General features: G+C 44.2%; 1 protein-coding gene and 2 non-coding genes across 4 annotated transcripts in view; all 3 read left to right on the forward strand.

Moving 5' to 3' along the window:
• Positions 1 to 19,762, forward strand: part of Slc25a43 (solute carrier family 25 member 43) — a 37,965-nt gene extending 18,203 nt beyond the window's left edge. Inside the window, exons 4-5 of one of the 2 annotated variants that reach the window (XM_052738124.1) lie at positions 14,749 to 14,883; positions 17,067 to 19,762. In XM_052738124.1, coding sequence (XP_052594084.1) covers positions 14,749 to 14,883; positions 17,067 to 17,267 — 336 coding nt within the window. In that variant the 3' untranslated portion in view covers positions 17,268 to 19,762. Of the gene's footprint in view, positions 1 to 14,748; positions 14,884 to 17,066 lie in introns of those variants that run through there. The other variant, XR_008218202.1, reaches the window with a different exon arrangement.
• Positions 9,041 to 9,173, forward strand: LOC128118212 (small nucleolar RNA SNORA51). Its single transcript, XR_008221048.1, has one exon. It is a non-coding gene; the product is annotated as a small nucleolar RNA SNORA51 (small nucleolar RNA).
• LOC128118157 (small nucleolar RNA SNORA36 family) lies at positions 15,877 to 15,987 on the forward strand. The gene has a single exon (XR_008221030.1). It is a non-coding gene; the product is annotated as a small nucleolar RNA SNORA36 family (small nucleolar RNA).
• Positions 19,763 to 26,179: the final 6,417 nt, after the last annotated feature.

Genomic DNA, 26,179 nt, shown 5'->3' on the forward strand with positions numbered 1-26,179 from the left:
ACAAAGCCACGTATCAGCGTGTTGGTTTGTACCCCGGTGGACTTTGCCGCCACCACAGCTCACAAGGTAGGCAGGACTGGCCCAGGTCAGCATTTGAACTGAACGTGCATAAAGTAGAGGACAAAGGTGGAATCCAAGTAGCCGAGCTGACTGAGCAGAACGCACATGGTCAGTGAATAAGCCGAGGCCCCAGCCTGCTCAAACAGACTCCAGTCTGAGCCAGATGCTCACCGCCTTGAGCAACCTTTGCTGAGCAGGACACAGTCACTTCATACCTCCACTCAGAGCTTCTTGTGTCCCATCCTATGTCTTCCAGCCCAGCCTCCCTCCCTCAGTCCTGGGCCCATGTTTCTCACGGCCTGCTGATCAGTGCCATTGGCTGTCACATCTCCATGGTCACTTCCAACCCACTGTATATCAAAGTTACTATTCTTCCCCTAAAACTGTCTTCCTTAGAGTTTTCCCTTTCAGGGCCATCACTGTCCCACACAGCCAAGCTAAGCAGCCAGAAGTTAGGTTCAGCTCTGCCGTCCCCTCACCCACCCAACCAATCCAAAGCCCGGTCGCTTCTGCACTTTTTTTTTTTTTTTTTTTTTTTTTTTGGCTTTTTCGAGACAGGGTTTCTCTGCCTTTCCTGGAACTCGCTTTGGAGACCAGGCTGGCCTCGAACTCACACAGATTCGCCTGCCTCTGCCTCCCAAGTGCTGGGATTAAAGGCGTGCGCCACCACCGCCCGGCTTCGCTTCTGCACTCTTAACTCTCCCATAAGGGCCCCTTTTCTTCCTGCCCTGACTCCAATCAAGGACCTTATCAGCTCATACTGTAGCACATACTGTTCCCTAGGATTGATTCTGAAAGTGATCATCAGCAATGAGCAGGGAGATACAGTAGGCGCTGGGCCAACTGTATGTTCGTTACGTCATCCAGTCCTTACAACAATTTACCAAGTGCCAAATGAGCACTGTTCCTACTAAGCCTGTTTTATTGCGGGCCCCGGTGCACTCAGACAGCTTGAGGGAGTCAGCGCTCTCTGTGCACCGCGCAGGCTCTGGAGCTTAAACTCGAGGCATCAGTCTTGGCAGCAAGCACTTTTGCGTGCTGAGCCATCTTGCTGGTCGAGATGAGAAAAACGGAGGCACTCCAAGGTTCCGTAGCTTACAAACCCATCTTCGAGTGACTGAACTGGGATAAAGGCCAGGCAGTGTGCCTCCGGGATCAGCACTCATTTCCACCCCAGCAGCCTGCCCCATGAGTTTCTTGCAGAACAAATGTTCTTTAGCCCTGTCTGTGTTGCTCCTTCTCCATCACCTTTAGAGAATAAAGGACGGCCCATTAGTCTGGCATGTTTCCCTCACCAGCTTCACTGTTCTTTTGTGTAGAGGCCCTTTGTAATAGGGAGTTGCAAAATTAAACGTCTGTAGGAATTCCGAAGCAGAATGGACAGGAGAGCTAGGGAAACCCAGATAACAGGCACTCAGCCCCAAACAATAAGCCTTCAAATGCATTCTAAGCCGTCATGCCTTTTGAAAGCATTCTGGAAGGCTAAACTCTGTGCTCACAGAATGTGATTAGCATTTAAATATGCATACCAGAAAAGAGTGAAATGAGCCAGTGCAGGCTGCAGCTTAGCTGCAAGCTTCTCTCCTCCAAAGGATGGTTGTCATTTAGAAATGCAAGCTCAGTTTTCAAGAGAGCCTCTAAATCCAGATTTCGATGTCAAATCTTTGTATTTTTCAAGGTTCCAAATTTAAAAAAAAAAAAAAAGTACTGACTGGGCAAAGGAACACGTGTCTTCTTTTGGTCTCTACTCGATTCAGCATCCACTTGCAATAGTGAAGAAGTTCCCCTCCCCCAAGCCCTGAAGACCAAATGTATTTTATATTCCGGTCAACAGGCCTTTGTTCCTGCAGCTACCTCTGCCTCAGCATCACTTCTGTCTCTGTAAAGGTTCAGCTGAGCTTGCTTTGGTAGTAGGAGCTGCTGCTTTTGTTTGCTGGCTTTTCCCACCCCTGAGGCACTTACCATGTAAAGGCACATATTTGACCCTTTGAGAACCACAATGCAGACCACTGGGGAAGGAATTCTGGGAAGAAAAAACCGAGTTAACTGTAGAGTACCTTCTCTGAAAAGGTAGATCCTGTTTTTCAGTGACTTCCACTTATACCCCCATGTCCAGGGGCACAGTAGTTGCATTCCAAGAAGTTCGTAGGTGAATAACTCCTTTTAAAGAATGCTGTTAGCCTACCCATGGGTCCCTAATTCTGATAATTTTCTCTCCATTCATTTTTTTTATCTCAACATCATTGCTCTGTTGTCCCTTCCCTGTCAAAGCTCCCTCCTGATATTGCCTCTTATTGTCCCAAGCAGAGGTAGTCTCCTCAGTCCCAGTGTCTTTAGCTCGCTTAGCTCTGAGCACCCCTACTATGGAACTCTGAAATCCAAAATGCTCTAAAGTCAGAAACTTTGAGCATCCACATGATGGAAAATTCCACAACTGACCTCGTGTAAAGGACCGCAAACAAAATACAGGCACACTAGACAAATTGTATGTGGGCTGCAGAGATGGTTACTACATACTCACAAGGGTCCCAGTTTGAATTCTCTAAGCCCATACAAAGCTGGGCACGGTAGTGTCCATCTATAATTCCAGCACTCCTATGTTGAGATGGGAGACAGAATTAAAAGAATCCCCAGAAACTCATGGCCTAGATAGCCTGGCACACACAGTAGTAAACAGAGATGCAGTCTCTAATAAAATGGAAGCAAGGACCACATCTGAGATTGTCCTCTCACCTCCACACAGCACACATAAGCCATGGCACACATGCACTAGCACATATACACACCCATACACCATATACACATACACACGTACAGATAATAATAAAAATGAAAAATAATACACAAAATAAAAATCTGTAAGACTGCATAAAATTACCCTCGTGCTAACAAGGGAGATATGAAACATAGTCAATTTCATGCTTAAACTTTGCTCCCATTCAAAGATCTCTCATGAACAAATATTCCAAAGTTAAGAAATATTCAAAATTTGAGGCATTTCTTGTCCCAATCATTTTTAGACAAAGGATACTCAACCTATGTAGCTCTCTTAGGGACCATGCCACAAGATCCCTTGTATTATAAATGTCTGGCTCCTTTCTCTAAATTACAAGCTCTTTGCCTATGGGGAGTATATGCTATACTTTTGTATATCCCTGTAACGTGTAGTCTCACGTAACAGGCACTTGATACTTGTTTAAAAATGAATGTTGTTAAAGGCAGGCTTAGGGGATCTCCCTGTGAGTACAGAGTTGAACCTTTATGGCACTGAGTGAACCTCAAGTCTGTGTGCTTGTCCCTACACAAGCTGAAGGTAAGAGCACCCAAGCCTGCCCTCTTCCCAGCCTGCTTCCCTAAAGAAACCTCTTCTTGTCCCCTCACGCTACCTTCATGTGTGGTTCTGAGAGTGCGGTCTCCTGCCCTGTGCAACCCAGGGCTACAAGCTGCTAACCGGTCAAGACTGGCAAATGGACAAGAACGAGCCAGGCACAGTGTCCAAAGCTTATAGCCCCAACATCTGGGAGGCTGAGGCAGGAGGATCAGGCTTTTCAGATCAAACTTTCAGACCTGCCTGGGCTATAAAGCAAGTTCAAAGCTAGTCCGGGCAATTTAGTGAGGCCCTGTTTCAGCCAAACAAGAAAAGATGACAGGAAAAAAATCTCCACATTGTTTTCATTTGCACTCTTCTTGCATCCCAACCTCCCACCATTTCACACGGGCCCAGGGGCACTTGACCTATCACAGCACCGTCCAATTGATAGTCCTTAGGTGACTGTTTTTCAGGAAGTGTAAGGATGTATATGAATCTGTGCTTGTCTTGGCTGAAGCTTTTGTCAGGGCTAGAGGCATGAGGATTTATTTGTCACAGGAGATAAAGACAGTAAAAAGCCTGCGGTGGATTAAGGAACTGTAATGACAACATACTACCATTTGCTGGTCAGATAATATACACAAGGCAGATTCTTAACTCATTTAATCCTCTTTGTCGACCTCCAGAATAAGTATTATCAGGATTCTCATTTCACGGGTGGGAAACCGTTTGCCCAGGAGTCACACAGCTAGTATATGTTCGAGCAGGCTCTCTCCTTCCCCAGGCCTTTCCTTTATCCACTAGGAAGTACGGGGCTCTTTCCTAGATGCTAGGTAATTAGGTAATTTAGACTTTTGTTCCCTTGCCTCTGCTGAGAGGCGGGGAGCTGGACCTTGAGGACTGGCAGCTCGAAATTTCAGTGCACCAACAGTTGAGAAAAAGAACAATGGGAAAAGGCCCAGAAACTGACAGGCAGAAGGCTTACTCCACGTGAGCTGCTCTAGAACAGTGAGCAGGTGGCTTCTGAACAACAGAAATGGATTTCTCCCAGTACTGGAGGCTGGGAAGTTCAAAGTCAAGGCAAAGTTGACATCCAGGGAGTGCCCACTTCTCATTCTTAGATGACAACGTCGTGCTGTGCCTTTCCGTGGTGGAAGAAGCAGGGCAACTGCTGGCGTGGCTTTTTGGACACTAACCTCATTCCCGAGGGCTCTGGCCTCGTGGTCTTATTACCTCCCAAAGGCTTCATCTCCTGAAACATTACATGGGGATCAGGATTTCAACACAGAAATCAGAAGGAAACACAAATATTTGGAATGTAATAAACCTGGTTTGTGCCAGAAGCTAGTTACCTAAAATTAAAATGGGAAAACTATTCTTATGAAAACTGTACTATTCTGGACCTCAGTAGCAGCAGCCTGGCCCTGGAAGCCCCATTGGCAGCGTTAGCAAGCATAGGAAGGAACAGAGCACAGGCACAGGCCATTAGGCAGCCACAGGCTGATCAAAGGACTGAGAAGGAAGTCCTGAGAGCCCTGGAGGGAGCAGGAGCAAGACCCCAGGAAAGGTAAGGAAATTGCTCTCCTGGCCACTAGTAGAGGATGCTAATGGAGTTTAATGGTTCTGCCCATTTGAGCGTCTCCTGGATGGCACAGCATCTATTCTTAGTGAGAAGAAGGAGACCACTGAAATGTCCTGAAGCACAGTGTTGAGTGCTGAGTGCTGAGCTCTCCGGGTGGTGAGGGAGACTGTGACCCTTACCTTTGTTGCAGCTCACCGGTGTCTGGCCCCTTTGAGGACTCACTTCTGCCCAAGTGAGGGCTGCTGCCTTAGCAGTTAGAAGCAACGGTGAAGCCAGGTAGATATCTGAGCATTCATTAGGGCAAGATGGCCTTGTTTTTTGAGCATTGTTTTTTAAAGTGAAGGGAAAAACAAAACCTGCCTATCCCCCACCCTTGTGTGCTCAAAAAGTATACAGCACCCTAAACACTTTGGGGATAGCAGTTCTTGCTGAGGGAAACAAGACTGTCCCTAGAGGCCAGGCAAGGAGGGAACAGGAGAGCCTTCCCAGCCAAGTGAACTGAACTCTGCCCTTTTCTCCTGACCTGAGCTGCCTTGTTCCTTTGGAGCAATAAAAATCGGGGAGTCTAAACAGCCATTTTGTGCTAAGCTCTGTCTAAATACTAAGAGCAGCTAAGATAAGACCTTCTTCCACCTCCAGCCCCCAAAAGAGCAAGTGAAGATGAAGGAAAGGGAAGAAAGGCCCCAGGAAACACCAGTTGTCAAACATAAAAGGTCAGCAGCCACCTGGGAAGCCTCTGCTGTCTGAAGGATGTGAAAATGGAGTTGTCCGGAGGATATGGAAAATGGAGTTGACTGACCCCACTTGCTCCTTTGCCGCAGTTTTGGAGATGATGCACCTACTTTCACCAGTTTTCCCACCATACAGCTGCCAGTTGCTTATGCTCATGGCTGTGTCCCCCTTGAGCCTTTGATTAACAGATTAGCTCACAGGGGTGATGACATGGTCCCAGCATGGCCCTCTGAGCCTCATCTTCCTCATAGTCCATACAGCATCAGGCAGAGAACTGGGCCTTCTTCAAGTACCTGTGCAAAGACTGAATGGCGTTATTGAACACAGGCACGTTGCAAATGCTGTTCTCAGTGTGCTTGGAGCACCTATTCAGCATTCATGCAGTGGTCAGAGGACAACCTACGGGAGTCAGTTCTCTCCTTCCCCCATGTGGGCTCCAGGCTGCCAGGCTTCCCATCATATGCCCTAACTGGCTGGACCATCTCACCAGGCCAAAATTTAAAAATAAGGTAACAGGGGTCAGGGATACAGCTCAGTTGAAAAGTGCTTGCCTGACATGCACAAGGCCCTGATTTCCATCCCCAGAAAGACAGACATGTACTGAGAAGCCACCAAGCTCCAGTCCTGCATATAACTGCATGTCCTCAGCCTCCTGGAAATTGTCATCTTCCAAATTTGTTTTCTTCATGTACATTCTCCCTTCCAGTCAAGATGTTGCTGTCAAAGTTTGCTCTTAGAAAATTTAGCCATAGCTGCTGGCTGGGGGTGGGGGAGCTCCTCTGGCTCAAGGCCCTGGGCCTCTGCACAGTCTACTCATGCTTCCTCACAAGCTGCTTACCTGCATCTCAAATGCATTCTCTTGGAGGCTCAGCTATGCTCTGGGCTTCCCCACCCCAAGCCCTCAGTGGCCACACTGGCATTGACTGTTCCTCTCCTCTCTTCACAAGCACAAAACTAATCTGCTGTATTTGCTCACCTTTCCTGAAATGATGGCAGGCTTTCAGAGCAGCTCGTCATTGCTCAGGCCTGATGCTGAAATGTAAGACACTTCCACTGGCAGAATCAAGGTGAGCTCAAAGGCACACCACTGCAGAGCCGCTGCCCATGCCCACTGTGTGAATCCATCTACTGTAGAGCATTCCCAGCTACAGCACAACTATATGGGGCCTGGTGACACCAAAAGTGATGTGAGTCATGTGGTTCACAAGACAGAAAGATCCATTTACTGCAATATTATTAATGGCTTGTTATTGCTGCTGTTGTTTAATTATTGATTCTAATTTCATTTATGTAATGATAATAAAATGGTCTGACAAAAAGCAACTCAGAAGAACAGGGATATTATTCAGCTTACAATTCCAGTCTGTTATTATGAGGAAGCTAAGGCAGGAACTTAAAGCATCATATCTACAGTCAAGAGCACAGAGAATAAACCCAACAGCCCTTCCTTCCTTCCTTCTTTTCTTCCTTCCTTCTTTTCTTCCTTCCTTCTTTTCTTCCTGCTTTCTTTCCTCCCTTCCTTCCATTTGAGTTCAGCTAGCTTTCTTTACCTCTATGCAGGTCAGGGTCCAGCCTAGGGAATAGTGCTGCCCTGTCTTCCTACATCAATCAACAGTGAGGACAGTCCCCTGCAGACGTGCCCACAGGCCAATGTAAGCCAGATAATTCCTCATTCAGACTGTCTTCCCAGGTGACTCTAGGTTCCATCAAAATGACAGTTAAAACTAACCAGCACAGTGGCTATTTGCCAAAGGACTCAAGCCTCTTACCATAACTGCCTTCCACATACATGCTTCAGATGGTTTGGGAATTGCACAGCTTTGCATTCACATTGAATCCTACACATCTCCAGAAAATCAAGGTCATTTCCAAGTGACAAGTTGAAAAGTTCTGAGCTCCTGTTTGCTACACTGACAAACCATCTTTTTCCTACTTATTTTTCCCTTCTCTTCCCTGACCCACTGATCTTGAACTCCTAGCCTCAAGTGATTCTCCTGCCCATACCCCCCAAGTATCTGGGACTATACCTTTGTCTTGCTATCTTAAAACTCCTACAATGAAACATTCTCTTTTCAGCAAGTAATACATGCACACAAAATCCAAACGGTGGCATAAACACACATTGAAAACCCAGTCTCCTCACCCTTTGTGCCCTCCCCACCCAGCTCTCTCCCAAAGACAACACCATGGTTCTCACTTTCCTCCCTGTATCTTTCCAAAGATGGCTTATGCAAAGGTCTACATAAATGTGAAGACTTGTGATCTTTCTGGTTTTAGGTAGTCAGCAATGTACTGTGCATAGTCTTCTACACCCGTGGTTCTCAACCTGTGGGTTGCAAACCCTTGGGAGTCGAACAACTCTTTCACAGGGGTTACATATCAGATATCCTGCATATTAGATACTTACATTATGATTCATAACAGTAGCAGAATTGCTGTTATGATGTAGCAATGAAAATAATTTTATGGTTGGGGGTCACCACAGCATGAGGAGCTGTGTTAAAGGGTTGCAGCATTAGGAAGGCTGAGAACCACTGTTCTACACCCTTTCTTTTTCACTAAAAATATGTCTTGAGGGTAACACCTATCCATCCAGATAGAGTAGCCACATATTCTTAATTATGACATAGTAGTCTATAGCATGTCTTATTTCCTACTGGTGAACATCCAGACTTATCTCCAGTCTTTTGCTGTTACTAACACTGCAGTAGCAAACATCCTTGTAACATATATTGTTTCATATATATGCATATATAACTGCAGAATAAATTCCTTAGGTAGTAGTATTTTAACCAAATGTTAGATAGTGGGCTGGGTCTATATAGTCATTTTGTGGAGTCCTTGTTTCACATGTACAAAGCCCTAGGTTTCAACCCAGCACTGAATAAACTAAATATGGTGGTACATACCTGTAATCCCAGCACTCAGGAAGTGGAGGCAGGAGAATCAGAAGTTCAAAGTCATGCTCAACTGTATAGTGAGTTCAAGACCAGCTTAGGTTACATGGACCCTGTCATCAAAAACATGCTAGTATATGTGGTCATTTGAAAGAAAATGGCCCCCATAGGGTCTTAGGGAGTGGCACTATTAGGAGGTATGGCCTTGTCGGAGTAGGTGTGGCTTTGTTGGAGGAAATGTGTCACTGGCTTTCAGGTCTCAAGCTCAAGCCAGGCCTAGTGTGGCTCACTGTCACTCTCTGCTGCCTGCGGATACAAATGTAGAGCTCTCAGCTCCTTCTCCAGCACCATGTCTGCCTGCATGCCACTATGCTTCCTGCCTTGATGATAATGGACTAAACCTCTGAACTGTAAACCAGTCCCAATTAAATGTTTTCCTTTATAAGAGTTGCCACGGTCAGCCTCCTTGTGCTTACCACAGGGTGTGTTCTTACACTGACTGTATAGAAAGAGGAGGCAGAATGAACCTACCCCATGTACACCTCAGCCTAGGCCAGTGTGCCTGGTCTGTATTGTGAATGGGGAGACATGGGGGAAAAAAAGAGTTGCCAAGGTCTTGGTGTTACTTCTCATCAATAAAGCCCTAACTGAGATATGTATATATGTGATATGCATATATACATATATATGTATATATAGGAGTTGTATCTTTGTAAATATTATTTAACTATTTCAATATTCATGGAAAGAATATTTAGCAAATGCTACCTCTTCTGAGGGCCTGGGAAGCTTAGAAACTTTCAAATGTTTAGCATTAAAGTGTTTGTTTTTTCCTTTTTTTCAATATACAGTAAGCACCTACAGTGTGAAAGAAATGTTAGTAGGCTTTTGGAAAAGACCCATGTCAACACAGATGTGGTCACTGACCCTGTGGTATTTGCAGTCCCAGCAGGATAGGGGGTAGGAAGAGAGTACAAGGAAGAAATAATTCTACACAACTGATCATTGCAAATTCTTATCAAATGCCATGAAGAGCATGGTGACCAAGAAGTGCTTGCTTGATAAGCTTTAGTCTAGGTATCTGAGAAGATTTCCCTGAGAAAATGCCATTTCTCCTGATCATTATGACAAACGTGGCTAGACAGAGAATATAGCAGATTTCAAGTCCTAGAGGTAGGAAGGCATGTGGAGTTGGGCCAGCGACAAGGATTATATAAGCTGGAAAGTGTCTTCAAGGTCATTCCATTTCAGTTTCCTTAGTACACACGTGAGGAAACCAAGGTCCCAAAAAGTCAATGACTTAGTCAAGGTCACACTGAGAGTTGCAGAGCCGGGCCTAGTTCTCCTGAGTTCTTTCAGGTGGTGGTATACTGCAGGATCTAGCGTGCTCCTCCTGGGGGCTAGGATCTGAAGCAGGCGGCTGCATTTTACTAGCCTAGAGAGTTGCCTGGCTTTGTGTAGAAGAAACCTTGAGTTCAGGCCCTTGTGACTAGCCATCTACTGTGGTTCTGTTTCTCTTTGCTAGGAAGATGCAATTTAAGAACCCAGCAATCTAGCATTCCAGTCTAGCAGGTTGGCTTGGTCTTCAGCCTACTTGTCTCTTCTCCAAGTTTAGATAATTGTAATAATGATGATCGCCTTAATGATGGCGATTAGTTATTCAGTGCTTGCTCTGTATCAAGTAGAGTTCTAAGCACTTTGCATGTGCTAAATTATTTAATATAAACAACAATCCTATAAGGTATATGTTATTACTCCATTTTACAGGGGAAAGGGGGCCTCAGACAGATCAAGGCATTTGCTGAAGGTTACAAGCTAGTGAGTTATCGCAAGCTGTCTAGCTCCAATGCTTAGAGAATGGCATGAAAGTAGCAAGCCCTGTGGGCAGGCACAGTAAGGATGTAGATGAGGGACAGCAAAGCTGAATGAAATCAAGGATGGGGCTATTTACTGAAACACAAACGGGGCTTAGTACATGCAAGGTCCTGAATTCAATCCCCAGCAGCACAAGAAAAAAAATACCAACGTAAGACCACATCAAGGACAAAGACACCTTATGGTTCTATTCAGCACAGTCCCTCAGCTCATTAATGCCTCTGGTCACTTGCTGGCTCCTTTATGTCCTGTTTGGCTTCATGTTCCTCATCCCCATGTTCTCCCTGCCCCTTCCTCCCTCCCTCCCTCTTCCCCCACTCTGTGAGTTTGTCTGTCGGTGCATGTCATATGTCTGCACATGTGTGTGGAGGCCAGAGGTCAGTGTTGGGTGCTGTTCTTCAGAAGCCATCCACCTTGTTTTTTTGAGAGAGTCTCTCACTGGGGCCTTGCACTAGGCAAGTAGCTATGATGGCTGAGTACTGAGCCACAGGGATCACCTTGTCTCTGCCTCACCAGCACTGGGATAGCAGGCACCGTCATGCCCATCTTTTCCCATGGGTGCTGGGGGTTGAAACCAGACCTTGTATAACAGGCATCTTACTGACTGGACTTATCTCCAGCCCTTTTTCATTCTTTCCTTTGAGACAGGTCTCACATATCCCAGGCTGGTTTTGAACTTGATATTAGCTGAGGATGACCTTGGCGTTTTGATGCTGCTGCCTTCACCGCCCCAGTGCTAGAATTACAGTCGTGGGTCACCATGCCCAGTCCGTGCGGTGCTGCAGATGGAGCCCAGAGCTTTGTTAGAGTGCTAACAAGTGCTCTATCAAGAGAGCTGCAACTCCAGGCCCCTTGCTTTTCATTCTTGTGGCTTTTTTGCTCCCATTCTGAAGTCCATGCCACTTGTCCCTCAGCTTATCGTCAACCCCACAAACTCCCTCTGATTCGTACTGCCGAAGATGAATGCATGGAAGGGCAGCTGGGGGCCACGAAAAGTTCATGGCCTCAGATCTGTGCCACTCCTCAGTCTGCAGAGCTAGTCTTCAGGGTGTCCTTGGCACGTCCCTCATAACGACTTTTTCAAACCTTACCAAACTCCTCACTGCACACCCATCACCTCCTCCCTGAGTAGTTAACCTGGCTTGCTCTGTCATGGGAAACGAGAGTGACAAACAGACTCAACCCTTTGCTTCTTGTCCCACTCTCTGATTCCCAAATGAAAACAGTCCAATTCGCTTGTTTTGGTGCAGAGTTCTAGGAGCCTTGGATGGATGTATAGGTTTGGGTGACTGCCTCCACAATCAAGACATAGAACTGTTCTGTCAATCCCCAAATTCTCGTGCACTCCCTTTGCAGTCAAGGCCTCCAGGACCACCCCTAAGATGATAACACTTCATGTGTTCTCCATCCCTCTAATGTTATCTTCTGAGAATAGCTCACTCAGTATAGTTCCTCTGGAATTTATTCATGCCGTTGTATTCAGCAATAGCTTATTATTTCTATTTTAAGATTATATTTAATTATACATATGTGTGTCTGTCTGTGTGTGGCTATGTACACATGAGTGTGGATGCCTACAGAAATCAGAAGAGGGTACTGGATTTTCCTGGAACTGGAGTTACAGGCAGTTGTGAGCTACCCAACGTAGGTTCTGGGAATTGAATTTAGCCCACTGCAAAAGCAGCAGGTGCTCTTAACCACTGAGCTCTCTCTCCAGCCCCCAGCTTGTTTTTTCTCTTTTCTATAGATTTGATTTAAACTATGTATATGGGGGGTGGGTATACACACCCATGTGGGGGTGCCTGCCTCAGCCTCACAAGTACTGCAATTACAGAGACAAGAGAGTTACTTTCAGGGATTGACCATTTTGATGATGACAGTTTTATCAGTAGTTCTGGGGTGGTTACAAAGTTCATGAGTGGCTGAAGGAAAGGTGAGGCCAGACTGAGACTGGCCCAGACTGTCCTGTTTTGCATTCTCTTACTCTTTGAAAAGTTTAGACACATGTACAAATATCTGGGTCATATGTACCCCTCACTCCCTTCTCCCAACTCCCCCTGGACCATGCCCACAGTGTATCTCCCCTCTCCAGCTTAATATCGTCTTTCCCCCTTTCTTTCTAAAGTTACCTAAGATGATGGTGAAGCTGGGCTTAAACTGAACCACCAGGTGTCAGTCTCCAGTAACTGTCGAAGGGTGGCCAGGAGGTCCACAATGACAATGGGACAAGGACATGGAGTAGTTTGAGCCCCAGATGAGCAATTGTGTCACAAGAGTCAAGCAGACAGCAATAAGCAACCAGAAGAATGCCACAAATAACCCTGTTCTCAACCCTGAAACATTTGTGTTGTGGGAAGATAAGCCCCTATGTGGTGGTTTCTTAGGAGAGGTGTTCAAATCTTAGATGGTCTTATAATAAAAAAAAACCTCTGAGCCAGCCCGTTGGTGGCGGCGGCGGCGGCGGCGGCGGCGGCGGCGGCGGCGGCGGCGGCGGCGGCGGCGGCGGCGCACGCCTTTAATCCCAGCACTCGGGAGGCTGAACCAGGCAGATCTCTGTGAGTTCAAGGCTAGCCTGCTCTACAGAGCGAGATCCAGGACAGGCACCAAAACTACACAGAGAAACTCTGTCTCAAAAAAACAAAACAAAACAAAACAAAAACAAAAACCCTCTGAGTCAGATATTAGGGTGAAAGCTGAAAGATCAGAAAAGCAGAGCAAGACACCTATTACCTCACCAACTCCATGAATCCTCAAACTCAAAGCCTGAGTCTACCGAAAGGGTCTCAGCTGAGCTGCCTTAGTTCCTGTCTCCTCAGCCTTATATACCTTTCTCCACCCTGCTGTCATTTCCTGGGATTAAAGGCATGTGTGTTTTCCAGTACTGGGATTAAAGGTGTGTGCCACCACTGCCTGGCTCTGTTTCCAGTGTGGCCTTGAACTCATAGACATCCACTCTGACTCCCGAGTGATAGGATTAAGGGTGTGTGCCACCACTGCCTGACCTCTATGTCTAATCTAGTGGCTTGTCCTTTGTTCCTCTGGCAAGCTTTATTGGGGTACACAATTTTATATCACCACAGAGAGGGATCCTTTAAAATAAGGAGTTGGGAGGGCACCTAAAATGGTTAGTCCGGGGCTGGAGAGATTGCTCAGTAGTTAAGAGCACTTTTCTTTACCTTGCAGCTAACAACAATTTATAACTCCAGTTCTAAGGGCATCTGATATCCTCACATGTACCTGGTACACAAATCTCCCATATAGGTAAAACAAAAAATAAATAAATCGCCGGGCAGTGGTGGCGCACGCCTTTAATCCCAGCACTTGGGAGGCAGAGCCAGGCGGATCTCTGTGAGTTCGAGGCCAGCCTGGTCTCCAAAGCGAGTTCCAGGAAAGGCGCAAAGCTACACAGAGAAACCCTGTCTCGAAAAACCAAAAAAAAAAAAAAAATAAATAAATAAATAAATAAATAAATAAATAAATCTCAAAAAAAGGTTAAAGGCAAAGGAATATGTAACAGGTCCATTGGGCATAGGCTAGGATGGAATGTAAGTATAAAATTGAATCTGTTCAAAATGCCTACTTTCTTTTAAGCAAAATACACCACAAATAAGTGAACAAGGAAGGCATCGTGGTTCTATAGCAAATCAATATTTGTTCTAAATTAGGCATGGGGGTCACACCTGTAATCTTAGCATTCAAGAGGCTGAAACAGAAGTATGGTGAAGTCCCAGCCAATCTGGGTTACAGAAGAAATACCTCGTCTCAGCCAGGCGGTGGTGGTGCACGCTTTTGATCCCAGTCCTCGGAAGGCAGAGGCAGGTGGATCTCTGTGAGTTCGAGGCCAGCCTGGGTTACAGAGAGAGTTCCAGGAAAGGTGCCAAAGCTACACAGAGAAACCCTGTCTCGGGGGGGAAAAAAAGGAAGAAAAGAAAAGAAAAGAAAAACCTTGTCTCAAAACAATGTTATTCTAGCTGGGCAGTGGTGGCTTTAATCCCAGCACTCAGGAGGCAGAGGCAGGCAGATCTCAGTGAGTTCGAGGCCAGCCTGGTCTACAGACCTAGTTCCAGGACAGCCAGGGCTACACAGAGAAACTTTGTTTAAAAAAAGAAAAACAAACAAACAAACCTTGTTTTCATTCTAAGACCATAGAAGAACATGAACTCTGAAGTTACTATTTTTTGCTGACATCTTGGCCCAGAGCTTCCAGAGTCCCAACCTGAGACCCTACTTACTTTGTGTAGGACATCAATTCCTACGTAAATCACTTCCTCATACATTCTGTTTCCTGCCAGGCTCAAAGTCCTTATCTCCCCCACTGTGGAGGAGTGGATGTCCATTTCTCAGGAGCAGTGGACTGCTTCCGGCAGATAGTGAAGACCCAAGGGGTGCCGGGGCTCTGGAGCGGACTGACAGCTAACTTACTAAAGGTGAGAAGGGTGGCCGTCTCCTGCCTCTCTCTGTCTCCCAGTCACTTCCCTTCCTTATCACCCCAGTACAATTTGCATGAAAACACCCCATCCACCACTAACGGACACTGCCCATCAACCCTGATTAATGCAATAGTGGAGAATCCAACACCCCATCCTAGAAGAACTGAACATTTAGTCTCAACTAGAATTTTCTAACAGTGGGACATATGAACCCCTAAGGAGAATACAGCCCCCTTCTAAAATTGTCTGCCAAAATACAAATATAATACATGATTGCATCATATTTCCATAGACTTCCATCACCAGAATTAAGAACAAGAATTCTGAACTAGCCACGTGAATACATGGATATTCACATGTAAACATCCAGTCAAGACCAGCATATAGAAATGAGCAGTGGGGCTGGAGAGATGGCTCAGAGGTTAAGAGCACCAACTGCTCTTCCAGAGGTCCTGAGTTCAATTCCCAGCACCCACATGGTGGCTCACAACCATCTGTAATGAGATCAGGCACCCTCTTCTGTATACATAATAAATAAATAAATCTTTAAAAAAAAAGGAAAAAAAAAAGAAATGAGCAGTGGCAGTCAGGCGGTGGTAGCACACACCTTTAATCCCAGCACTTGGGAGGCAGAGCCAGGTGAATCTCTGTGAGTTCAAGGCCAGCCTGGGCTACAGGAAAGGTACCAAGACTACACAGAGAAACCCTGTCTCGAAAAACCAAAAAAGAAAGAAAGAAAAAAGAAAGAAATGAGCAGTGGCAGATCAACTATATGTGTATTAATGTAGAGCCAGTGCTTGCCCAGGGCAAGCCCTTCGGTGGCTCTGACACCCTTCTTCCCTCCCACACTGTACCAGTTTTCCTTCCTTCTTTCTATATTCCTTGATTCCAAAAAGAATTACCATGTAGTACTGCCCACAGCTATTATCTTAGTTTACCCTGGTGCAACTCCACTGCAGAAGCACATTTTCTTAATAATTTGATACATGGCTCCAAAGTGTTAAGTTCAGTTCAGGGTAACTTCCCTGATCTGTTAATTAAATTGGCTAAAGGGGAAAGATTCAACAGGGAGTGTTACTCCATATACTTCCTAGTGCACACCAATAAAAAAAAATTAGCCAAGCAGTGGTGGCACACACCTTTAATCCCAGCACTCAGGAGGCAGAGGCAGGTGGATCTCTGTGAGTTCGAGGCCAGCCTGGTCTACAGAGTGAGTTCCAGGACAGCCAGAGCTACACAGGGAAACCCTGTCTCCAAAAAACCAAAAAAAAATTAAATTAAATTAAAATTATTTTTTTTAATTTATAAAAAGTTATTTAACATGTAAGCTGGAGAGATAGTTCAGTGATTAAGAGTGTTTGCTGCTCTTCCAGAGAACCTGAGTTCAGTTCCCCACACCCATGTTGAGAAGCTCACAACCACACATAACTCCATTTCCTAGGGATTTAATACCCTCTTATGACTCCCATGGGTGCCCAAACACACACACACACACACACACACACACACACACACACACACACAAATAAATAAATAAATAAATAAATAAAAGTAAATCTTTTGTTTGTTTGTTTGTTTACCCAAGTTTTATTTGAGAAAAGAACTGCTAACACAGATACTTTTTCAAACAAGGATGAAAGTTTGACCAAGTTATTTTTTTTAATTATGGAATTGTTTCAAAAACATCTGTAGAATTCTGATGCTCTGTTGGGGATTTGAATGAGAAATGTCACATATAGGTTCCTGTGTTTGAGTACCAGTTGTTGGTGCTGTTTGGGAAGATTACAGAACCTTTAGGAGGTAGGGGCTTGCTGGAGGAGGTACATTACAGGGGCGGGGGTGGGGGGGTGGGGGTGGGCTTCAGGTTTTATAACCCGGTCCAATTTTCTGCTGTTTTTCTGCTTCCCGAGTGTGGATACAATAGCTGGCTTTCTGTTCCTGCCACCGTGGCCCCACCCACGCCTTCCTGCCATGGGAGGCTATATCCCCTCTAGAACTATAAGCCAAAAGCTCTTTCAATCCTAAATTACTGTTGTCAGGTTATTTTGTCACAGTAACAGAAAAGTAACTAAGACATGCTTCGGTGATAAAGTGTTTACTTTTTGGTGCCTTTACTTGTAAAGAAGTAAATCTTTTTTTAAAAAAAGAATGTAATGCCATTTTCGTTTTCTGTTTAACAGGTAGTTCCATATTATGGAGTTATGTTTAGTATGTTTGAGTTCTGTAAGAGAATTTTTCTTTATCAAAATGGTTACATCCTGTCCCCAGTGACCTATAAATTGACCCCAGGGGTGGACCAAAGTTTGAAGCCCCAGGAGTTACGGGAATTAAAGAAGTTCTTCAAACCCAGAAAACTGGAATCTAAAAAGCCAACTCTGTAAAGCTGACTGGAAGAAGGCTGGTAGAAGACATGCGCAATCACAGATGACTATGGCCTCTTACCTGTGCACGTCAGAAGGAACAATACATCACCTGGGAACCCCGAATCTTCCCTGTGAATACCTGTGCCTTGAAAAGCTTTTCTGACACTGCTCTGTCGCAATGGCACTCCACCAGACTACAAGGAAGCCTAGTAGCAATCAGATGCGCAGTATACCCCAGGAGAAACCTCGGGAAGGAACATTGCCGCAACACTTCAGAGCACCTTGTAGCTGAGGTAGCAGGGCAGAGAGCATGTCACGAGCCCAGTCATGGAAGTGCAGGTAGAGTAGGGCAAGTTTTTCTCACATTGACCTGTGGCTTCACCACACAGACTTCTTAAACTCATACCTTTGCTGAGAGCACCAACCACCATGTCAGTTAGGCCTTATCAAAAACACCAAATGAAAACGTTTAGATGGTTTTTTTTTTTTTTCTAAATGATCTTGCTACAAAATCCAGGCTGCTCTCAGAGTCATGGTCTTCCTGCCTAGACTCCCAGCCAGCTGAGATTATAAGTGTGTACTGCAATGCTCATCCTCAGAACCTTCATTCTTCATTGAAAAATCAGGCACCTGGAGCCCATGGTGGTGGTGCACGCCTTTAATCCCTGCACTGGAGAGGCAAAGACAGGTGGATCTCTGTGAGTTCGAGGCCATCCTGGGCTACCGAGTGAGTTCCAGGAAAGGCTCCAAAGCTACATAGAAAAACCCTGTCTCAAAAAAGAAAGAAAGAAAAAGAAAAATCAGGCACCAGAAGCTTAGAAACTTCTACTTCAAGAAGGCAGTTTTCCATATGACTTTTTGTTTTGTTTTGTTTTTCTGAGACAGGGTTTCTCTGTGTAAACTTGGCTGTCCTGGAACTCACAGAGATCTGCCTGGCTGTGCCTCCCGAGTGCTGGGGTTAAAGGCGTGCGCCACCACCGTCCCATGACTTCTTAATGATGCACTGAAATTCCTGACTCAAGTCATGCACAGTTCCATCGGCCTTAATTATCTGCCTTTTTAACTTGCTTTGTAAGCCTACCTTGAAAATAAATTATTCAATCATCTTCCACTATTCCCACAAGATGTCCTAGTTGCCTAGATAGGATAAATAGAACATATGATACACATACTTCCCCGCAAATGGCATGAAATAAAAATCCTTTAGGCTAATAACCCATTGGAGAGGTTTTTGTTTGGTTGGTTGGTTTTGTTTTAATGTACTCAAATGGGGATTCCGTGTAAAATTTATACAAATATACTTCTCTAATACTACCATTGTATGCATTTTAAAATGCATTAATATGTAACAATATGTGGTGGTGCCCATCTGCAATCACAGCCCTTGGGAGGCTAAGGCAAGAAGACCATGAGTTCAAGTCCATCCTTAGTTACATAAGTAAGTTCAGGTTCCTCATATACATATTGAAATCTTATCTCAGAAAATAATAGGTAAATAAATAAATATATTTCTGAAATGAATTCACATATATTTTCTGTTCCTTCCCTCTACCATATACATGAAAGTTTTCAGAATGTTTAAAGTATTTTTTTTATTAAACTTATTTTCTAAAGGAAAAAAAAATGGGGCTGGAGAGTTGGCTCAGCAGTTTAGAGCACTTGTTGCTTTGCAGAGGACCTGGGTTCAATTCCCTGCACCTACCTGCATGGTGGCTCAAAACCATCCATAACTCCAGTCCCAGGGATCTAATACCCTCTTCTGAACTCAAGAAGCACCAGACATGCACCTGATGCACATACATACATGCAGAAAAACACCCACATACATAAAATAAATAAGTCTAAATTTTTTTCCTTAAATTTTTTAAAGGAGAGAAAACTGTCATTTATTCCTAATCAAAGTTATAAAACTATGGTTAAGTTCTCAGACCATAGTCTGGTTTACATATACAAAATAACTCATTTTTCCAACTCCTGTAGCAGACTGTTTTATAGAGAGTAGTGTTGACGTGTAGCCTGATGTGTTAGTGTCTGTGGGGAGGCAAATACTGCATCCAGTCAACACTCCATGTTTGTCCGTTGTGGTTTTCTTTGAAGCAACAAAACAAAATTTCAGAAAATGCTGAATTCTATGAGTGTAGTTTTTGATAAAAGTTGCAATCTAACCTCAGATTATTTATATCTTAGTACTCTGTGCATTCTTCCACAAATACAAGACAGATGCCACTTGGCACAGAGGTATTTTCTTAGCTGCAGGGTTTGTTGTTGTTTTGATTTGGTTTTTGAAGAGTTACTTTTAGTTATTTGTGTGTTGGGTACACGTATATGAGTTGCAGGCACCTGTGGAGGCCAGAGACATCAGATCCCTTGGATCTAGAGTTACAGGTGGCTATATGCTACTGACCATGGTTGTTGGAAACTTCTATAGATCAGCATGTGCTCTTACTAATTAAGCCATCTCTCTAGCCTCACTGAGTTGCAATTTTTTTCAATAAAATCAAGAATGTGTCTCATTTTCCTGAAGTTTCAGAACAACTCCTTAAAATTCTAATTCTGTTCCTAATATGAACTTAGAGCTATTTTTATTTCCTTAGAGGTGGGACAAGATGTTCTGCCTTCCTGACTTCTGGTTACCAGTGTGCACCACACAGAACTAAGAACTTCAGAAGAGGGGGCTGGAGAGATGGCTCAGTGGTTAAGAACACTGAGTGTTCTTCTAGAGGTCCTGGGTTCAGTTCCCAGAGCCCATGTGCAGCTCACAGGTGTCTGTAATTCCAAGAGCTGAAGTCTACCTTCATGAAGTGCCTATCAACCTGTGGTAATTCCACACAGAATTCTCTGATCATCCTTTTATGATGAGGAAAATTAGGTTTCTCTTCCTTTACTCAAAGCACTTTTCCAATTAAATGGCTCTCATTCACTCAGCCATTTCTCATATGATATAATGATATCATTTCACTTTCACTTTCATGATGGCCGTGTTTGAATCTATCTTGGTTTCTTTTTCTTTCTCCCTTCCTTCCTTCCTTTCTTTCTTTTTTTGTTTTTTGTTTTTTTGAGACAGGGTTTCTCTGTGTAGCCCTGACTGTCCTGGAACTCACTCTGTGCTGGCCTCAAACTCATAGAGATCCACCTGCCTCTGCCTCCTGAGTGCTGGGATTAAAGGTGTGTGTCACTGTAGTCAGAAATTTTCTCTGGTCCTGCCCGGCCCCACAGTCTGCATTCCTCCAGTCCTGCCTGACCCCATGGTCCCTTAGCTGCTTATAAAATAATCATTCAGAGACTTAATATTAATTATCAACTGTATGGCCTATGGCAGACTTCTTGCTAGCTGTCTCTTATAACTTAACCCATTTCTATTAATCTATAAGTTGCCACATGGTTGTGGCTTACTGGTACTTTCACATCTTGCTTCTCCTGGTGGTGGCTGGCATCCCCCCAAACTCTGCCTTTCTCTTTCCCGTCTCTCTCCTTGGATTTCCTGCCTGCCTCTAAGTTGCCTTGCCATAGGCCAAAGCAGCTTATTTACTAACCAGTGGGAACAACATATACTCACAGCATACAGAAAGGCATGCCCCAGCACGCCACCACCAGCCGGCTGTCCTAGTTTCTTAATTTCCTCTTAAATGTGGCACCCAGAACTGAGCCTAACACTACAGGTTGGCCAGCAAAGACAAAATGGAACTGAAAGTTTCCCTGATCTTATGTTCTATACCATATTAGTCCAACTCAAGCAAGAATCATCAGTGCAAGAATCATCAGCACTTTTGGCATTGGCAACTCCCAATTAACCAAGATCTCCCAGTTCTCTCTCTCTCTCTCTCTCTCTCTCTCTCTCTCTCTCTCTCTCTCTCTCTCTCTCTCTCTCTCTCTCTCAATTTGTGTGTGTTGGTGCTTTGCCCACATGTATGTATGTGCACCACATGTGTGCCTAGTGCTTGAAAAGGGTGTTGGATCCCCTGGGACTGGAGTTTCAGGTGGTTGTGAGCCACCGTGTGGGAGCTAGGAACCAAAGCTGGGTCCTCTGCAAGAGCAGCAAGTGCTCTTAAGTATTTGTACCCGCTGAGCCATCAGTGAATCCAGCACTCCCAGTCCTCCCTTGCACACATGCCACCATTAAATCCTGCCTCTGCACCCTTAAATGCCTTGCTCTAAATAGAATGTTAGAACCCTTTACTGTGCTCCTTCCCATTTTACAAGCCTGGGCCTATTCTGAACTTTGCCTTTTGTGAGTCAACTCCCAGAAGTCTATGGTATGTTGGTCTTTGTCCTGGGAAGACTAGGTGTCCTTCTGTTACCTTTACATGTATTTTGGAAAAAAAACAAAACAAAACAACTGTGCTCATCAAAAAATAACCTATGTGGACATTGTAGTTTACCAGGTGTCTTTCCCTTTTTAATTTCTCATCAGAACTTTTCAAAATTGTACAAATCTGAATTTTCTCTTTGGACTCCTCTCCCTCATGAATTGTCTTTCTCTTTGGTATCTGACCAGGATATCACATTATCTTTTCTCTAAATTCTACCTTAAGCATAGACACAGACACATATTTATGCACACACTTTACCTAGCCTATGTGAGCATGCTGTTTGCTTAGGAGAGACTGATGGCGCAGCCACACCCTTCCAGATTCTTGTCACTCACACTCACCAATCAGATCTTCTTTATCCATTGTCCGTATTAAGTCCAGCCTGGTGACATACCTCATTGTTTCTCATTAGTGTGAGAACTCCTAATTATCAGGGAAAGGGCCAAGAATTTAGCAGACATGGACTGTGAAAAGGTGCTTGCTACAAGCCAGATGATCTGACTTGAATTGCTGGGATGTACATGATATGGTGAAGAGAAGAACCTCTGGCAAGCTGTCCTCAGAGCTCTACAAACACATACATCATAGCACATACATGCCCACACACATACAATGAGTAAATATATGTAATTAAATTCTGAAAAGAACTTATCAGATATGTTGCTATCTAAATAATGAAATTATAATGGATAGTCTTTGTCTATTGTCATAACATCTTGCCTCTGACAGCTAGCTATATGCAGTACTCTTCATTTTATTTTGCTGAGCAATGTCTTATGTATGTCCACACTACATATTCGTATCTCCCTTTCATTCTTTGGTTCTATTTTTGTGGTGGTTTTTAGAGGTGGAGGATCTCCCAGTGCAGCCCATGCTGGCCTGAAATTTACTATTTCCCAAAAGCTAGTCTGAAACTGCAATCTTCCTGCCTCAGCCTTCTGAATGCTGAGACTACGTGGTATGCCACCACACCCGGGGGTGAAATTCTTAGTAACATTTTTCAAGAATTAATTTTAGCTGGATTTAGTGGTTTGTGCCTTTAATCCCAGTACTCAGAAGACAGAGTCGGTTGGATCTCTCTAAGTTCAAGGCCAGCCTGATCTACATAGTGAGGACCCCTTTTAAAAAAGAGAGCTTGTTTTATTTATGATTTTGAGTGTGTGTGTGTGTGCACATCATGTGTGAGAGTGAATACAGGCACACCCGTGCAATGGTGCATGTGTAAAGGTTAGAGGATTACTCACTGGAGTCTGTTCTCTCCACCACTGCACCGTCTTGCTTACCCTCCTCTGGTTACTTTTGAGACAGTGTTTCACTGTGTAATCCCAGCTGGCTTCAGACTCACAGTCTTACTTCCTCAACCTCCAGAGTGCTGCGATTCCAGGTACATACCCCCATGTCCAGCTTTTTCTTGATACTTTTCACATTCTAGTTGATAAATTACTGGTGATAACCTTCTTGAGAAATCATTGTTCTTCACTTCCCTGTGGTATCTCTCAGCCAGGTTTCCCTTTCCTTGACCATATCAGCCAGAAGTCCCATCCCATGGTGTCTGATCAATGTGTATAATATTGTGTTTTCCTGCTTGTAGAAAATTCATTGTATGACCTACATTCTAGGCATCGGTACATAGATATCCAAGGCCTTGGTATTTCTTGAGCTTTTTCCTGTTTTTTTTTTTTTTTCTTCAGAACTACCAGACAGTGCCTTAGCTTCAGTTCCTGTTTCTTTATTACACTTGTATTTTCCATATCCCCCAGAGCCACAATAGTTACTCATATAGAGCCCCACCATGTCTCACTGGAGAAGTGAGTTTCTAATGAACTGACCAAATATAGATCATCAATATAATCATCACCATCATTAATATTATTCTTTATTCTCCTGACCTCTTGTTCCTGGTCTTTTTCTTTTGAAAGTTTTTAACTTTCAGACTTTAAAAAATGTTGCAAAAACAGTACAAGGGAACTGGGGATATAGTTCAGTGGTACAGTGCTTGGCTAGCTAGCATGCACGAGAGCTGACATTCAAGTCCCAACTTTGCAAAAAGGATACACTTGAGAGCGGGTTGACATCCACAATACAAGGCACTCCTAATCTCAACAGAAACAATAATAATAATCCAATTTAAAAGTGAGCAATAAATCTACACTTGATCTCAGTCAAAAGGCCAGGAAGCTATAGCAATGAACCTAATCAGACATTTCCTAAAAGAAGGCATGTAAATTGGCCAATCACCATGAAAAAAAGATGTCTGACATCACTTGTTATTAAGGCAGAGCAAAAAAAAACCACAGTGAGGTAACAACTGCTCTTATCAGAAAGACTGGCAAGAACAAGCACCGATGAGGGAGTGGAGAAAATGGAATCCTTGCATGTCATTGGTAAGGATGTAAATTAATAATGCTACCCTGGAAAACTAGGGAGATTCCTCAAAAGACAGGTGTATTGTATAATTCAGAAAGCTCACTAGAAGGTATGTATCCAAAAGAAATGCAATCTGGCATGTGGAAGAGACATCTTCTTTGTTGTTGTTGTTGTTTTTTGTTTTGTTTTTCTTTTTTTTTTTGCTCTTTTTTTTTTTAAGATTTATTTATTTATTATGTATACAGGAGAGGGTGCCAGATCTCATTACAGATGGTAGTGAGCCACCATGTGGGTGCTGGGAATTGAACTCAGGTCCTCTGGAAGAGCAGTCAGTGCTCTTAACCTCTGAGCCATCTCTCCAGCCCCTTGTTTTTCTTTTTTTAAGATTTTATTTATTTGTTTATTGTGTATACAGTGTTCTGCCTGCATACATGCCTGCACACCAGAAGAGGTCACCAGATCTCATCTCTATAGATGGTTGTGAGCCACCATGTGGTTGCTGAGACTTGAACTCAGGAACTCTGGAAGACCAGCCGGTGCTCTTAACCTCTGAGCCATCTCTCCAGCCCTTGTTTTGTTTTTCGAGACAGGTTTCTCTGTGTAGCTTTGGGCCTTTCCTGGAACTCACTTTGTAGCCCAGGCTGGCCTTGAACTCACAGAGATTCGCCTGGCTCTGCCTCCCAGAGTGCTGGGATTAAAGGCGTGCGCCACCACCAGCTGGCCAAGACTTCTTCTTTCCCACAGTCATTTCTGCACTAATCACAAGAACCTCAAAGTAGACACAGCCTGAATGTCCATCACCTGACAAGTAGACAGAAAATATGAACCATACCCACAATGGAATGCTACTCAGCTATCCAAATAATGAAATCCTGTCATTTGCAATGACAAAAAAAATTTTTTAAAAGGCTAGGAATGTAGCTCCATAATAGAATGTTTGTCTAGTATCTACAGGGCCCTGAATTCCAGCCCCAGCACTACAGAAAAACAAAAACAAAAACTGGAGCTACGAAGATTGCTCAGTGGTTAGGGGCACTTGTAGCTGTTAGAGAGGACCTAGGCTCAGCTCCCAGCACCCATTTCAGGGAGGTCACACCACCTATAACTCTAGTTCCAGGAAATCTGACATCCTCTTCTGAACTCTGTGGGCATCTGCACACCAGTACACATGTGGTACACATAAACACAAGTACACAGATATATGTAGCATGAATTCTAATTGATCTTAAAAATAAAAACTTGGGCCGGGCGGTGGTGGCGCACGCCTTTAATCCCAGCACTCGGGAGGCAGAGGCAGGCGGATCTCTGTGAGTTCGAGGCCAGCCTGGTCTCCAAAGCGAGTTCCAGGAAAGGCGCAAAGCTACACAGAGAAACCCTGTCTCGAAAAACCAAAAAAAAAAAAAAATAAAAATAAAAAAATAAAAATAAAAACTTGGTCTGGAGAGATGGCTCAGAGGTTAAGAGCATTGACTGCTCTTCCAGAGGTTCTGAGTTCAATTCACAGCAACCACATGGTGGCTCACTACCATCTGTAACGATATCTGATGCCCTCTTCTGGCATGCAGTCATACATGCTGTATACATAATAAATAAATACATCTTTAAAAAAAAAAAAACCCACAGTCAGATAGTAGGGTGAAAACAGAGAAGCAGAACAGCCAGCCAGCCACTAGAAAGAGTTCTTTTTTTTTTTTTTTTTTGGTTTTTTGAGACAGGGTTTCTCTATGTCGATTTGGAGCCTGTCCTGGAACTCGCTCTGTAGCCCAGGCTAGCCTCGAACTCACAGAGATCCGCCTGCCTCTACCTCCCGAGTGCTGGGATTAAAGACTTCTTTTTAAAAATATTTTATAATTAAATTAAATTAAATTAAATTTTACATAAGGACCTCTACCGAATCCTCAGACCAAAAGAGGGGCCTCCTGTCTCCTCCCACTTTACATTCCTCTCTCCACCCAGCCATATCACTTCCTGTTTCCTCCTTCCTAGTGCTGGGATTAAAGGTGCATGCCTCCCAAGTACTGGGCTCAAAGGCATGAGATCCCTAGTGTTGGGATTAAAGGTGTGTGCCACCACTGCCTGACCTCTAGAAGCTAGTTCTGCACTCTGATCTCCAGGCAAGCTTCATTTGTTAAGAGTACAAGCAAAATATCACCACAGATACACACATAATAACAAATAAATCTTTTTAAAAATTATTCAGCTGAGTGTAGTGGGAAACATCTTTAATAGCTGCACCCAAGAGGCAGAGGCAGG

This window comes from Peromyscus californicus, unplaced genomic scaffold, assembly GCF_007827085.1.
Source record: "Peromyscus californicus insignis strain IS unplaced genomic scaffold, ASM782708v3 Scaffold_10__1_contigs__length_136768540, whole genome shotgun sequence".
NCBI lineage: Eukaryota > Metazoa > Chordata > Mammalia > Rodentia > Cricetidae > Peromyscus > Peromyscus californicus.